Consider the following 16,126-nt stretch of genomic DNA (forward strand, 5'->3'; position numbering starts at 1 on the left):
TAAATAAAACCCCAGTTAAACACATAAATATACTCACACATACATTCCATTTTAAAATTCTCAAAGCTAGAATGAAAAGGTTTTCAAGTCATCACAAACTTAGTTAACATAAGGTAACTATAAAAGGCACCACAGGGTCTTTTAGGAGGAAAGAACCAACACCCCACAGATATTCCAAGTAACCATTAAAAACAAAAGCTTTGTTTTTCCTTCTGTCATTTCAAACTGCTCTAAAAAGACTGTTCCTCTTCTGTAAAATCCAAACAAAAGGTGTTCAAGGACATCTTACTTCTCCAGTGTTCAAAACTGATGACAATCCCCTCCCCTCTGACCTTCTTTAAGCAAAGCAGATAAATGGAAAAATGAAATCATTTGAGTTTCCCATTGTTTCCACAGCCAAACACGGGACAGCAAGCAGAGATAACCAAAAGGCAGAATGCAGTTACGTGAGCAAATCACTAATCACAGAGCCTCCAAATAATCATATCCTGAGCATGTGGAAATCTCTTTCCTCCCTCTTCTGTGGGTCTGTTTCCCTGGGTCAGGAGGGCTGCTGGAGCTTACCTTTTTGGCTCTTTGGGCTATGTCTGGTGTCCTTGTAAGCAGCTTCTCAATCAGGTACTCTCTGTTCTGCAAAACAAATATTCCCCACACTTTAACATCAAACACGATACATAGAAATTCATAGTGATTTCAAAATTGGAGATTTACTTGGGTTTTTAAGCATGTTACCTTGGCTTTCTGGAAGAATTTGCATTTTAAAAGTTCTGCTGCTGTGGGCCTGAAAGATCAATAATAAATCAAGAGTTGAAACAATGACCACTCGATAAATACACTGCCTTGATGAAACAACTTAATCGTAGCGTTTTTCTGGAAGACCAGTTTTAAGAATAGTAAAACCAGACACTAAATTAATCATAAGCTGGCACCATATAAAATAGTGCTAATTTTCCAGTTCCTTCCAAACTCCTCTACTGCAAAACACACACACTCCTCTTAAGTTAACTATTTGGGGCAATTTTCCACCCTCCGCCCTCACACTTCACTGAGCGAATGCAGTGTTTCTAAAAGGCGGCACACTGACACATCCCTGAGCTAAATTCCTACATTTATTAAGAAGCCATACAAGCTGCAGTATGATTCTACCGAGAAACTACAGTCCACAGTGCTCGATTCCCCAAGAAAGGCAGGAACCGCACGGGGGTCCACACACCGTGCATGCAAGCTCTGTCTGCCCGCCCCCCCCCCCCCCACCAAGTAACACTGTCTCCAGTGTACAGGGACCACTCATTGTTCTTCAGGGGAAGGTAACTGTGATGGTGATTAATAAAATGCAAACTCATTTCCTGTTAACTCAACGTCAGGTCTGAAAGCTTGACCAGGCTGAATCGAGCATTTGGGGGAAAATACTACCCAGATGTCGCTGTGCACATCTCACTGCAGCAGGTCAGAGGCACATGAGGTCAGGTGATTTCACCAGGAGGGACGCTAGGTTTCACTGGCTGGTCCCCAGGCCTGCGATCTCTCTATATGAATATCCTGTTCCCCAAAACATTTTACCTGATGACTTTATTAGCATCTTTGCCTTAAGTAAATATTTCATAGGAGGTGGCACAATACTGAGTTTCTACTTCTGGTGAGTATTAGCTGGCACTATTCCAAAAAGCGGAGCTTCTTTCATCGACAGTTCCTTCTAAAACCAGCAGCAAGGCAGAAAAAAAAATCACATAAATCTAGACTACAGATAGTCAGCAAGACAACTGGCCTGATTCCTCGAAACTCAGTGTCCAGGAGGAAAAGGGGAGACGTGAGGGTACCATTCCAGATCTTAAAAGACTAAAGAAACATAACGCCAAAGGCAACATGTGACCCTGGCCTGAATCCTGCGTTTGAAAGGGAAGGAGAAGCTACGCAAGACATTTGGAAGTAATCAGAGCTAAGTGAATATGCCAGGTATTAGACAATTTTAGGAAATGACTGCTCATTTGCTCAGATGTGGAAAAGTACTGTGGTCATGTAGGAACAGGTCTCTATTTGTATGGAATGCAAGCTCAAGCAGTAGGTCTGTTACTTATTTTCAAACTGTTCAGCAAGTAAAATGTAGATAAACATAGCAGATATGAAAAATGTTAATAATTGTTGAATCTAGGTGGTAGTACAGAAGTAAACATTGTACTGGTTTTTTGCCTTTTCTGTATGCTTTAAAATTTTCGTAAGAAAAAAAAACGGGAGGAGGGAGAGAACCATTATGAGCGTCTAGGTGTTCTCCCGGGTGATGATTAGCAACGGTGCAAACAGTGTTATGTGGAGGCGGTGCAAGTTCGAAAGGGCTCTCACATTTGAGGATGTTGGAAACTACTTCTTTGGAACCAGGAAGCTCTGTTAAAATGTGTCCAGGGACCAAAACCAAGCATCTAAAAGAATTAGGAAATGTCACTCAGTGCAACGATGCACACATTGCCTAAGTCTACAAGGGCCTAAACTGTGTTTCTGTGCAAAGAACAGAAATTTAAATCATCACTGCTCTTTCCCTCATGACCAAGTGGAACCCTGGCTATAGGTTCCTGAAAAGGACCCCCCCTCGATGGCCATATCCACTGCAATAAACAGCAGCAAATTGCTCGTTGCTTTAAGTAAACAAAGGTCTAAATAACAGGGGGGCGCGGTTTACCCTTTGTGTGCCAAACCCCTTGGTGAGCTCATTCAGATCCATGAATATGTACCTTGTTGAACAGCCACTGGAACCAAAAATGGTGCTAATCTCTCACACGATTTAACTTTGGTTGTTATTTTAATGTGTACGCTTCTTACTGATCACCGGCAATGTTTTTGGCCTTCAGCTACTCCAAATTCATCCTGTCATTCTCTCTCTTGGTAAATACGTATTTATTGAGCATCTCCTACCTGTCAAGCATTATGCTGGATGCTAGATACACTATAGGAGAAGTGAAAATGAAAGACACAAATTTGACCTTCAGCAACTGACACCTGGCAGATGAGAGACTGTGAGGTTGGACTGGAAGAGGAGCGTCAGAACCGTGTTTGGGAGGAGGCGGAGCGCTACCGAGGGACGGAGTAGCAGAGCCACTCAAAAGACAAAGGACCGAGTGAGATCTGCTGCCATGTTTGGAACTTCAAAACATGACACAAAATTTTAAAAAACCAAGAGGCATACAAAATAGCTTAGGTTGAATGTTTTAAAAGTGAAAAGAAACCTAGGACAATTAGGGCGATTAAAGAACTCAAAGTCACTGTTTTGGTTGCAATGCTCATTTCCAGTGGCCAAAACCGTTCCCGCGGCCTCCCAGTTATACTCGCTGCCACCTCTCTCTTCCTCATGCCAGTTCGCCATCCAGGCACATAAAAGAATCAGGAAACACCACTGAGTGCAACGATGTACAAACTGTGTGCATCTCCAGTGGCCCTAAACTCAGCCTCTAAAGAGACCTGATTTCTTACTTGTCCTACTAGATTTCAGTGACCTGAGAGGCTCCTACTTCTCCATCCTCCTTTCCCAACACATCCTACGTGAACTCTACCTTCCAGTAACATGATATGCTCACCCACCATGTTCTTTCATGACAAAGCACAACTTGCTTTTCTTGCTTTACCATTTTTTGTAAATAACTGGCACGCCTTTATTCAGAGGTCAAGAGCCAATTTAAATGTCAGCATCTTCAGAGACACTCCTCCCAGTTCCTACAAGTCAAATTCACTGCTCCCTACTCCGTGCTCACATGCCAATCCAGCCACACTCCCATTCTGTAACTTTCTGTTCCCGTGTCCCCACCTCCCACCCACCGCCACACTAGACTATATAACCCCTTCCACGACATGGACCACACAGTATTCATTTTTATATACCCCGTGCCAAGCACAGAGCAGAAAATGGCCACAGGTCAATGTCATATCACAATAAACTACAGAGTAAAAGAAATGCTACTAGCCATTCAGACACAGAACCATAACTCCTTGGGCAAGACTTAGCACCTATAGTCTAAGTATCTGTTCAATACAGTAAAAAGTAGCAGAATGATGTCATGAAAATGAGACTCATGCTAGCCCCCCACCATAAATAAATAAATAAATAAATAAATAAGGGAAGTCTGTACACAGTGGATATACTGAGGTGGGGAGCCAAAATGTTCCCATCTCTCCTCTGAACCCCCAACTCCTCCTTCTGCACACTAAGGGTCAAGTGTAGGACCAATGTAGAGCGAAGGCTGGGAAATGCCAGACATACCTTGAAACTCAGGGCTGGGAAAATACTTTCCCTTCCCCAGCAAGGTCATTTCCATGGCAACCCAACTGTAAAGGAAAAAAGCAGGCTACAGAGGAAACTCCTTTCTTTACACTCCACTCTTAGCCTTTATCAATAAATGCAATGACATGAGGATCGAGAAAGGGCTTAAAGAAGGCACATTTTTTTTTTATAGGCACATCCTTTTTTTATAGACTTAATAACTTGTGTTAACCAATAGATGATTTGTACTCGAAGAGCACTAAATAGCAGGTCCTTTGGTGCTCAAATTAGCTCAGGCATCTATAGCTTTGGAGTCAAATCCATGTGCCAAACTGACCCCATGAGAAAGTATGGAAAAATGGAACAGGAAGGTGAAAGGGCCAGGCCAGTTCCCCAACCCCCAGATTGCTAATGACCCCGTCAGGCCAGATTCCAACGCTCTGGACTGCCTATGACTCAGTTGTCCTAACTCACTTGGTAGCCTGCGGCTTCGCTGAAATTCTCTCCTACCACATGCGACAGATGCCTGGCGCCAGCCACGATAGCCAGTGGCCAGACTGACCCTCCTGTACCTGGGAACAGCCCGGTGGCCAGACTGACCCTCTTATACCTAGGAACAGCCCAGCCCTTTATCTGACCTGTTGTCCCAGCTCACAGCCTGGAACCCTGAGGCACCTTCCTGAAAGAACAAGAGATTAACCCCTCTCCTACCCCTCACAAACCCGGAGCTTTTTCTTTTAAAAAACCCCACTGCTGCCTCCCCGCCTGGTGCTGAAGTGGACCCCGACTCAGCCTGCCTCTCGGCACAGAATCAAATAAAGGCACTTGGATCAGATCACCCGGTTCCCCCTGCCTCTGTTTCTCACGCATTTCTAATAGAAAGAATGAGGAAAATGAGACAGAGAAGAAAGTGATGCTGAAGGTGTGAGGCAAGCTGAGGTGGGAAAGCTGAGCCACCCACCTGACTTCAGTTTTTTGTGTGTTTTGTTTTAGTTTTATGCCACAGCAACTGCCAGTGTAGAGCTAACATGGAACCACCAGTGCTGCCTGCCCCTTAGCTAAATCCTACAGGAGAAGGAATTCTGTAAGTAGTTGCGTCTTACGTGGCTGCTACAATGATCAGGCAACACAATGTCGTATAAATACACACACTGTTTTATGAGGCATGTTATACCTGCAACCAAAATAATGGTCTTGGTTTTGAAGGATGATTCGATTTTAAATCCTTGAAAACAATGCGGGAATCTGCAAGTACCAACATTCTCAGAAGAAAATCTGTTAAAGAATTCAGTTAATACATATGGATGAGCCCAAGTCCACTGAGACTTAAAACAATTTTCAAAGGATTCGGGATGAATATGGCACAGTTTAAGTAGTTTTAACAATTTGCATTATAATTCCTAATAGTTCACTGACCTCAGGCTGAGCTGCATTTCTCCCTCCACCCCTCCCCCCAAATGAAATATTCAAGTTTTATTCGTTTCTAATGGATTTATCTATGCAACATCCACACACTTGCTACTCAGAGGAAATGCTGCTTCCTTTTATATTGCCATCCACAGGAAGCACGTAATCTACAAGATTAAGGCTCACTTTTTAAAGAAAGAGCAACATGTTCTGTTATGCGAATATAAATAATTCTTTGTATATGCTTATGCAGAGCACACAGACTTAAATGGCTCCAACATGCCAACTCTCTTTTTTAAGGAAAGTTCCATTAGTCTCCAGGGTGAGAGAAGGCACAACCCCTTCCCAGCCAGCCTGAGGGTTCCTGCTCAGGAGGGACTCTGTCCTGGTCCCTGTTGTCCTGTGACTTGTTTTCATTCTCTGCAAAAAGGTACTCAGCAAGGCCAGGGTTTTGGTACCATTCAACTGCTTTCAGATTACAAGTACATAATCTATATGCAGGCAACAAATAAATTATCAAAAATCTTGCATTCACTCCTCAACCAACTAGAATTAGGTTTGTTTCTGCAACTCTTTTCAGTGAGTCCAAAATCATCCCCAAGTTGCAAACACCAAAGCGTCTCCAGTTATTCCAGAAATGCCACTGAATAAGTAAGACAGACCAGACACTGTGGACAGAAAAACATAAAAATGAGTGGCACAGGCTGCCTTTCTAAAAAACTTACAAGCTCAGGAGGAAATCGGTATGTAAGTCAATATATGTACACGGTGTGAAATGTGCTCCAAGGGACATGTATTCAACATACGGCAGGAAAACTAAACTTTGCAAAAACTCCAGTCAGGAAGAAAAAGGCAAATAATGAATGGCAATCGCTATCTCTTGAATATTTAGGAACCCCAGGCACTGTGCTGTCCGTTCTGAGTGTATTATCTCACTCAATCTTCATAGGATCCTACGAAGTAAGTGTTATTAGGCCCATTTTACAGACAAGGAAACCAAGTCATGCAGGTGACAATAAGGCAGAGCTAGGAATCTCACCCAGGGGGTATCTCACTCTAGCAAGACAGGTGGGAGGGGGACGGAGGAAAAGGAAGAACCCTCGGACAACATAAGCAAAGGTAGAGAAGGTAGGAAATGTCCACGATTTCTTTAGAACTATGCAGTAATTTAATGTTGCCTTACCAATTCAAGAATGAATACCTATTTTAAAATTGCACCCTATCTAAGAAATAATTCACCATATTCCCTTTTTTCCATTCTTGCACTTCATAAAGCTCCCCGCTCCCCAAACTTCCCACACCCATGTCTGTTCATTAAAAGAAAGAATCATGTGGGGAGTGTGTGCCCTCTGTCACAGAGGACAACTGCGCACTGGTGAGAATAGGTTATGATACAGGAAAAATATCTAACAGAAGTCCTTAAACTACTAATACTTCATAGATTACTAACGCTACTAAGAGAGTATTCTGAGGGAAAGAGTATGCAAAAATCTGAATGTAAGGCTCTTTTCTAAAAGAAATTTGTGGGGGGGAGGGCAGGGGTGGTCCTGGAAACCTGATATTTGAGTTCATAAAATAAATAAAACCTATAAAGACTTTCAAGATTATTAAGAATTAAGGATGGTTTGTTAAATATAATGTATGATGATCTAATCTAATTTATTTTGACCAAATTACAAATCTTCTCAAGAAAGATACTTTTACACCATTAAGCACACGAACAATTCTGCACTGCAGAATCTTTTACTGCAAGAGCTGGAATCGTGTGGCATTACACATCACCACCACTAGGTGGGATCTCAACCAGCTCAAGCATCGCAAAGACCATCGGTAATAACACATCTGGGAAGACAAGTACCTCTCTCAATGGACTTTGGAGAATTAAACTGTTTCCTTGGTGATGCCAATAATTTGTGTTTGGAGATGACACCAAATACAAAGGGAAGGCAAGCAAGTATTGAAGAACAAAATTAAAATCTAGGAGTGTTTCCACCCAACTAGAGAGTGAGGAAGTAACCTTAATGAAAGACCACTGTAACCTCAGAGGAAAACAAGCCTTACAAATCAAATAAGAAGGGTAACTGAGATGTTTAAGTGGAAACAGTCTATAAGTGTGATACAATAATCCTCCCTTTTAAAATAAAGAATTTCAAGATACTTAATAGTCGTCTTCAGACCTGACTCCCTGAGAAAGGTGACTGACACAGAAAAGCCTGAAGGCAAATTCAGCAAAACATAAAGGAATGAAGAGAGTAGCCACAAAGAATGGGTAAAATAATGTCAACTGTGCTCAATATAGAGAAGGGTAGTGGCCTCCTCCAACAGTAGATTACTGTGTAAAGCTAAAAGGCTTGAGTTTCATAAAGAATTTAAGATAAGAATAAAGGAATTTTTTTAAAAAGCAGGGTCCCTCCCTAAAAAAGAAAGCTTCAGAGAAGAAGCCAGTTTTCACATTTTAAAATATTAGTATCAAATTGGACTCTAGGGCAGACAAGGGTAGCAAGTAACTCCCAGGCCTGTAAATCCCACTCACTGTATGTTAGGACGGTGCCACACACAGCCAAGCCCTACAAAGGGACTCTGACTGGGCCGGGCCTGTGTGTGGTTCACATTCTCCTTTAAGTGATAAAGGACACCTGCTCTATTATTACCACTCAGAATACTGCAAAGCCACAGAAATTAAGAAGGAAGAAACAAACTCAAACACACTACAGCATGGGGTGATCGCCCGAGAATAATGAGCAAATTCTCAAGTTAATTTAAAACAATTTACTTTTGTTTGCGTGATTAATCTTTCCAATGCAAAAATATTAATCTTCTTTACTGATAATCTTTTAAACAGTACAAACAACTTGTTCTGCAACTAAAAGCTCATGTAAAATTCAATAGCTCTGCCTGGTTTACACTGGAGCTAGCAGGATATTCAAATCCTGAGAGGTCAACTCAACCTACACAGTGCAGAATATTAGCTCAGCTTCCCAACGCACTGCTGCCAATTTCTTTTGATTTGTTTTTTCATTTCCTTTGATGGCAGAGCCCACACCTAACAAGCACAGTGAATCTTACTGACACTAAAAATTTTCCTCTGCCTCTCCCCTCTCCCCGTCTACTTCTTTCCCTCTGGACCCGTGCTGTCTTCCACTAACAGGCTGGAAACCTGGGGGTCAGGGCAGGATTTCCCTTGACCTAGAAGTACCTTGCAGGTATCCTCACCCAGCCTTCCACTGCCCCTCCCCCCACAAACACAGCTTTGTTGTGATTCAGACCAGGTCAATAACTCATCCACCAAGTTTGACATACCTTTTGGAAGGATCTTTCTGAAGACACAGTGAAAGTAATTTTCTAAAGGACTTGCCGTACTTTTTCATCATTTCCTTATCCTCTACTCCTGTTTCTAAAGTGGGTGGATCATTTTGCAAAGTCAACATTAACACCTGCAGCAGAAACAAACACGAAGACAAAACCTCAGTATAGCAATTGCTACAGCTGGGGTTTTAATTTTTCACAAAACATCAAAGACCAGACTTGATTAGGTACAAACGTGCTTCCCCATGATTCCAACTTTACAGAAAATGTGTATTGAAAGTATTCATTTCTCTTTGCAAATCTGTTCATGTGCCCTTTAACCTTTTTGTTATTGCGCTGACAGAACTTACAAAATCTGCTCTATGTGTTAAGAATGATCTCCCAAAGGCACAGGGACAGAGCTTCCTGGGAACTGGCTCCCACTCAGCCTCGAGGAGGAGCACGTAGCTCCAGCCTGGGCTTAGTGAAGACAGGGCTCTGGCTGGAAAAGGGGGAGGCGGAGCAAGAGGGCCATGGGGGGGCGGGCAGAGAAGCAGTGAATGTTCATGAGTACAGGTCATTCATAAGCAGGGAACTGCCTGTACTCAAGGCTCCTGTAACATTACCAACCCTAAAAATAAATTCGCAACATCCCAGAAGGTAACACATGATTTCCTTATTTTTTTTTTTTTAAGTGAAAGAAACATACAGAAAGTCACTTATAGGCTTGGCAAAACTGAGAGTTAAAGACACAGAAAGATAGCCAAAATGCAGCCGAGTTGCTAAAAACCATAACCAGAGCAAAAGGCCAAGCTGCTCTCAGAGGGGAAGAAACAAAACACAGCTTCAAATCAAAAAGTAAAAACTCTACCCTGTCACACATCAAAATTATTTGCTTAAGAATTTGTAGTAAACTATTGACCTATACAATGAATAAAGCTCATTAATGCATAAATCAGCCTTAATTTATGCAAACGCTATACATGCCAAGCCACTTTTCAAACACTTTTTAGATGTGTGAATAGATGAAGGATTAAAGTGACAGCTTATTGTTTGTGGGGGATAATGGCAAACAGAAGAAGGCGAGAACTGTAAAGTCCGAAGAAAGTCCTCAGGACTTAGGCTGGGATTAGCAATGTGACTCTGCATCCAGGTGGGAAACACTAAGCCGGGAAAGAAAGCAAACAAGAAATAAGAAAAAATAATAATAATACAGAAAAACCAAATGGAAGGAAAAAATCCTCAGATTTGCTTCAGTGCTTTTCCTGTGAAAGGTAACTTCGATCGCTTATACCTCACTTACTAACAAAATCAGGCACGCACAGCAAAATCTTAGTACGTGAAAATATACACATAAAAGGGGAGAAAAACAATGTAATGAATCACACTAAAACCTTAACATGGATTATCTGTAGTTGATGAGACTATAAGTGATTGTTTTCTTCTTATTTGTACTCCCAGATTTTCAACACTAAGTATGTATTAACTTTTCAATCAGTGAAATTATTTAACTTTTTTATTGTCATGAATTTTTCTTTAATCCTCCTCAATTTTTCCAATATGTTCCTAGGAAAAAGTTGAAACAAACATGGACCATATTTTCTGTAAAATACCTTCACAATTTCTACTTAACTACCTCATCCTCAAAACAAAATCCAGTTGGGTAAACTCGCCCTGATACCATCCTCTCAGAAACTAAGAGAAATAACAATATAGGCCAATTACTAGAGTAACGAAAATGTGAAGACAGTATCCGAATGTACGCTGCTTCCTAAAAACACTGGGCTTGCTTATCCCGAATGAGTCACCAATATGACACTATGAAAACAGAAGTAAATTTACAGGCCATTTTTTTAAAAGGCCTGAAAATTTGGGAAATTCATCTGCAAAGATGATATCACCATAATCTACTTTTAGATTTTCCTTGGGATGCTGGGGATATTCTGCTATCAAGAGAGTAATGGCCGGGATTCACAGCCACCGAACTCCATCGACCGGTCTGACCACATTCTTTCCTCAGCTCTGGGCTAGGAACATAAAGCAAGCTTCAAAGCCGGGCATTTTACTACTTTTGTCCTGTTCTGTCCACTGAGAACATCACCAACAACATTTAACTTGGCTGCATTCCTCCATTAATTCCCCTCAGGTCTCAGAGAAAAATGACTATGTTTAAGAGGACTACAGAATAGATTCCGTGAAATCGTATTTCAAACCCGACATATTATTTCCGAAGGTAATTACTTTCATGGGAGGATACTTGTGATACGGCGCTGCTCCGGTTGCTAGTTCAATGGCAGTTATTCCAAAACTCCACATGTCGGCCTTGAAGTCATAGCCTCTCACCTAAGAAAGGAACCAGGAAAAAACCAACATCATACAACAGGCCCATCACACGTCACGAAGCGCACATTGTGTCAGAAGTCCACAGCTGTGAATGCGCACCTTTGATATTAGTTCGTTAAAGCCCAGCAACTGGGAATGAAAACTTAGTCACATGACACATTCTAGTAAAATGTTGATCTGAATGAAGTGTTAGTATATTACTAATGTGTACTACTGTACTATATCAATCAAATCATCATTTTTTTTTTACCTGTTCCATGACTTCAGGGGCCATCCAACACGGGGTGCCAACAAAGGTTTTTCTTACTTTATTCCGGGTAACATCACCCCCTGTTGCTAAGAATGCACTTACCCCAAAATCTGAAAGGGAAAAAAAAATCACCCTTATTTTATGTAAGACATCACTGTTTACAAATTCTGACTTTGCGAACACCGCTTTTCCTGATGGGCTTTACAGTGGTGGTGACTTGTCCCGGACACCATGGAGCTCCCTCAGTTACACACCAGGGCGGTCCTGCCACCCGCCATCCGCTGCACTTTAGAGAACACGGTGATGGTGATGGGTTAGCAAGCCCACCGGTCCCAACGCTCAGCAAACCAAGTTACAGTTCCCACCAAAAAGGTATCAAGAGTCATAACTAACCACAAATGGTTACATCAATAAAAATATAAGCTCACATTCCCAAAGCCCTAAATGTAAAGAATCTCAGCATTTAGCTAAGATTCATTTTAGAAAATAGTTTATAAGAAAAGCACCAGAGGCAATAAAACCAGTATGTCATGTAGTTTCTTTTTGTTTTCCTTTTATTGTGATTATTTTCTAGCCTCTTTAATTCAACATCATCAATGTTCAGGAAGTAAATTATTTTTTAAAATAAAGGATGTATAACATCCGTTCTCCACATCCCCGTGGCCCCTGCTTAAACAGTGTTCTCTGACACCGTAGCCCAAAATCGTAACAGCAAACCCACAAACCCAGACACTGAGAGCCAGCATGCCCGGGTTTGTCTCCATGTACCAATTCAGCACAAAGGAAAAGCTCAATCGGCGAAGTTTATTTATTTCCAGTGTCTGCCTTCTGGACAATTTTCCTAGGTATAGATGGAATGAAGTAATACTGCTCTTCATATCCACTAGAAGTTCTTTTGGTGAGAAAATGAATTATTTACATGCGCTGTATATACATACATGCATATATGCAAAAAACGATGTTTGTATATGACAGGAGGTAAGGAAATACCCAATGATTATTAACGCATGCATTTCTTAACTTTTTACTGAAGGCTAAAATCAGTTAGTAAACGTCAGTTACTTAGGGCCAGTAGAGACCTATCAGTAAGAGCCAACTCAAGAACAGCTCGACAGTAAGAGGGTAAACAGTCAGAAAAAGGGCAGTCAACACCTCAAAACCCTGCAGTGTGAGCCCCTTCAAACTGCCCTCATATACTTCTCCTTTGCTGGCCCCCTTTTTGATTGCCAGGTGTCAGCCACTACCAAGAAACAACATCAAGTACAAACCAAGGTCAAAATATATGAGCGTTAGCTTTAGGTCTGTAGTATTGAGTTATGCAACAACACTGTTCCCTAGGTTGAAATACATTGACTATTTCATTTTATTTACATTTAAATTTACTCAAATCCCAATGGACGTCAACTACAAGCAAACGGAATAAAAACTGGCAAATGGAATCTTTGTTCCAACAGCTACTCTCCTATTAGTATTGAGAAGTATATTTTGAAAATGCTATAAAATTTAATTTGCACATATATGCCAAACTCTAAAAGTCAGAATTTTCACATCGCAGTCAGAAAAATGAAGCTTGTGGGGGGAAAAAAGATCTCTGGAAGCTGTGAACCAGTCAGTTATCTGCAGGGAGAAGAAGATAAAATTCATTCTCTTTTGGAAGAGGAAGGTGAATTGAATCATTTGTTTGGCTGGAGGAAAAGAATATGATAAGGCTTTCAAAAGTATTCTTTGCAACCTAACTTATATTTCTGAAAAAAAGTTCAACAATGAATCAGACATTCCATTTTTATTAAAATGGCTTTGTAACATAATAGTATATAAATATATATCATCTGTCAATAATTAAGGACGTGGGTAAAAGTTGCTTTAAGGAAAAAAAAAAGATTATTTTAAATACGGTTGACGCAACCTCAAACTCTTTCCTAAAAGATATAATACAGATTTAAAAATCTACATTTAATATTAGATTTTTTTAAATTTCTTTAAAATAGCATCTGATTACATTAGACTTCCTTTTAAGCTGCAAAAACAGCTAAGTAAGATATATGGTAGGAATTCCTTACTGACCATACCCCGTCGATAAATCTTTCGTGATTCACGTATTTATTCATAGCTTCCACTTAGAACACTCATTTTAAAGTCATAAACAGATGGTTAAACGTCTTTAAAGCACCAAACAAAAAATTCCATAAGCAGAAAACACCACTCTTAACATCTACTCACACTTACGACTCCAGAATAAATACACGGCTCGATGCTATGTATGGCTAATGTGTATGCAGAAAGACTTGTATGTACTGAGAAACAGGACATTTTGACCAAAGTACATAGTGTGCTTGTGTAAACAGGAAAACTGGTATATTCTGTGCAGACAGCTCACATACGACACTGAGAAGGAGGTGGCCGAGCAGGAACAGTGAAAAGCGTCCTTGTTTCCTAAGGGAGCCATCCACACAGCCAAAGGGAGTGGAGCCAGCGACACCCGAGTCAGAAGCCACGAACATCTCTCTGGACGCATGGGATCCAAGGCTGCAGAGTTAGCCAGCCCCACTTCCTGTCTCCAGGAATAACTGCATCTCACCCCAGAAAGAAAGGTGTCATCCTGTAACTTTTAAAAAGGTTCTCACCTCTTTTGAATCCATCCATTTCTCTCCTTCCCCACTGCACTGCCTTGGGTTAAGCCAAGATTCCTGCGGTAGCCTCCGAAGTCACCACCCCCGGGCTCCCCAGAGCCCTGCTCCAGCAACCACCCCAGACCATCCCTCCCAGCTCCCCCAGGGTCCAGTCAAAACCCCTCAGCACAGCACGCAAATCCGACTCCCTTTTCCTCCTCTGCCTCAGCTCTCACTATTCTCAAATGCAGACCTTGAGCTCCAGCCCTGCTAACCTGCTTACGTTTTCCACCTTGCCCTCACAGTGCTGCCTCTGCACCCGAGGTTCTGACATCAGCCAGTACGGTCCCCACTGCTCCCTCCACTAAGGGGAGGGCCACCAGCAGAGGACATTCTGCTTGACAGAAGCATCTTTGGCATCTTGACGCTTGGTGTCTGGGGCTTTTTCACAGCCCCCTTTGTGTCAGGGTGTGGTGACTTTGATGGGCATCCTAATTTGTGGTGTACTACTAAAGTAACTTTGGGAATTGTTTTACTCTGACGTGTGAACGCTAAGCCTGAAGGAGGATCCGCGGGGTTTGGCCATGTGGCTGCTACCTGACCTGCGGAGCGGCAGGTCCTCCAGGAAACGGCACAGCCCTAGCTGGCAAGGGCGGGTTCACAGTGGTTAGAGCAAAGGCTAGATTATCCGCCAACTGCCTGACTCCAGCAAGGCCCTGACACCCTTTCTGGGCCTCTGCTCCCTTATCAGGCTCCTTGGTTATACCTATTTTTATACTACTTTCATATTTATAACACTGTCCTACTTCTTTTTACCATGTATAAATATGCTTCACTATAACTGTCAAGTAGATCAATAAGGTACTGTTCTGTGCCTTTTTAAAAAAACGAGGTAACTAGGCTGAGCATTAACATTTTCACAGTGATCAATGCACAATATGAGAAAGATACGTCTCCTGACTTTAAGGGAACATATTGCCATGTAGGAGAAATAAGACCTGAAACGACAAACAACAGAACAACGTGTTAAACCAAATGCTACACCAGGCTATCGGTGCACAAGCAGAGGAGCCACGACCGTAACAGCCATGTGCGACTCCGCATCCAAGGGGGCCCTGGCCCTGGCCCTGAAAGTGAGGCTAAGATTTGGATAGGTGAGCCTGAAAGGACATGACCTTCCAAAGAAACGGCATGAGCAAAGCACAAGTGTTGAGCCAACAAGAAAAACTGCCTGACAGCTGCAAGGGTCAAACACTCAAGTACCTATAGGGGCCGGGCAGGGATGTAAAGGGGGGAAGAGGGTCCTGACAACCAATAGCACAATCTCAATGATTACAGGCGCTTGGTACTTGGTCTCAGCCCAGGGAGATGTCAGGAAGTGCTGGGCCCTCCCAGGAGCCCATTCTCAGGCTAAAGCAGACTTCTGCTCTTCAGCTGGAAAAGAAAGCTGCCGCCGAGGAATGTAGACCGGGTGTTGCAGATGTTCCAATTTTCCCAGAGAAGACCAAACTTCAAGATTTTTACGTAAAACCTCTTTTTTTGTTGTTGTTGGAATAAGTTCTTTTTTTTTTTAAGTCAAAAAGCAAAATAAAGAAATTCTGCCTGCCTGATTTAGCCTGCAAAACTAGTCTGCCAGCTGTGTTGTTATGATGTCTAAAACTTACTGAAGATACATTGACACACACCACACAGCAGTGCTGTGATACTATGACCCAGGTGGCCTCCTGGCCTGCTGACCCAGGATACCCAGTGTGGAGAGGTTCTGGCAGCACTGAATTCAGGGTGCCAGAGGCAGCTGCAGGATGCACTTCTGTTTTCTGTGTCTAAGTAAAACAAGTATGAGCCAGGTAAATGCCGCAAACAAGGACATTACCCAGGAAAATGGTCATGTCGACAGGCATGATGCATGTTAGAATGGGATTTCACTGGTGAAAAGTCAAGAGAGTTAGCACACAGAGAGTGGCTAAAATAATTCAGATTTACTCCCCA

At 42.1% G+C, this 16,126-nt stretch overlaps 1 protein-coding gene across 3 annotated transcripts in view; it reads right to left on the minus strand.

Moving 5' to 3' along the window:
* Positions 1–16,126, minus strand: part of STK39 (serine/threonine kinase 39) — a 271,016-nt gene that overhangs the window by 167,332 nt on the left and 87,558 nt on the right. For all 3 annotated transcript variants that reach the window (XM_053918751.2, XM_053918750.2, XM_024579873.4), the window contains exons 6-10: positions 11,529–11,638; positions 11,177–11,278; positions 8,951–9,084; positions 733–781; positions 565–630 (exon numbers count right to left, since the gene is read on the minus strand). In XM_053918751.2, the coding sequence (XP_053774726.1) occupies positions 565–630; positions 733–781; positions 8,951–9,084; positions 11,177–11,278; positions 11,529–11,638 (461 nt within the window). The remainder of the gene's footprint in view (positions 1–564; positions 631–732; positions 782–8,950; positions 9,085–11,176; positions 11,279–11,528; positions 11,639–16,126) is intronic.

The sequence above is a fragment of the Desmodus rotundus genome, chromosome 2 (genome assembly GCF_022682495.2).
Source record: "Desmodus rotundus isolate HL8 chromosome 2, HLdesRot8A.1, whole genome shotgun sequence".
In the NCBI taxonomy this organism is placed as follows: Eukaryota; Metazoa; Chordata; class Mammalia; order Chiroptera; family Phyllostomidae; genus Desmodus; species Desmodus rotundus.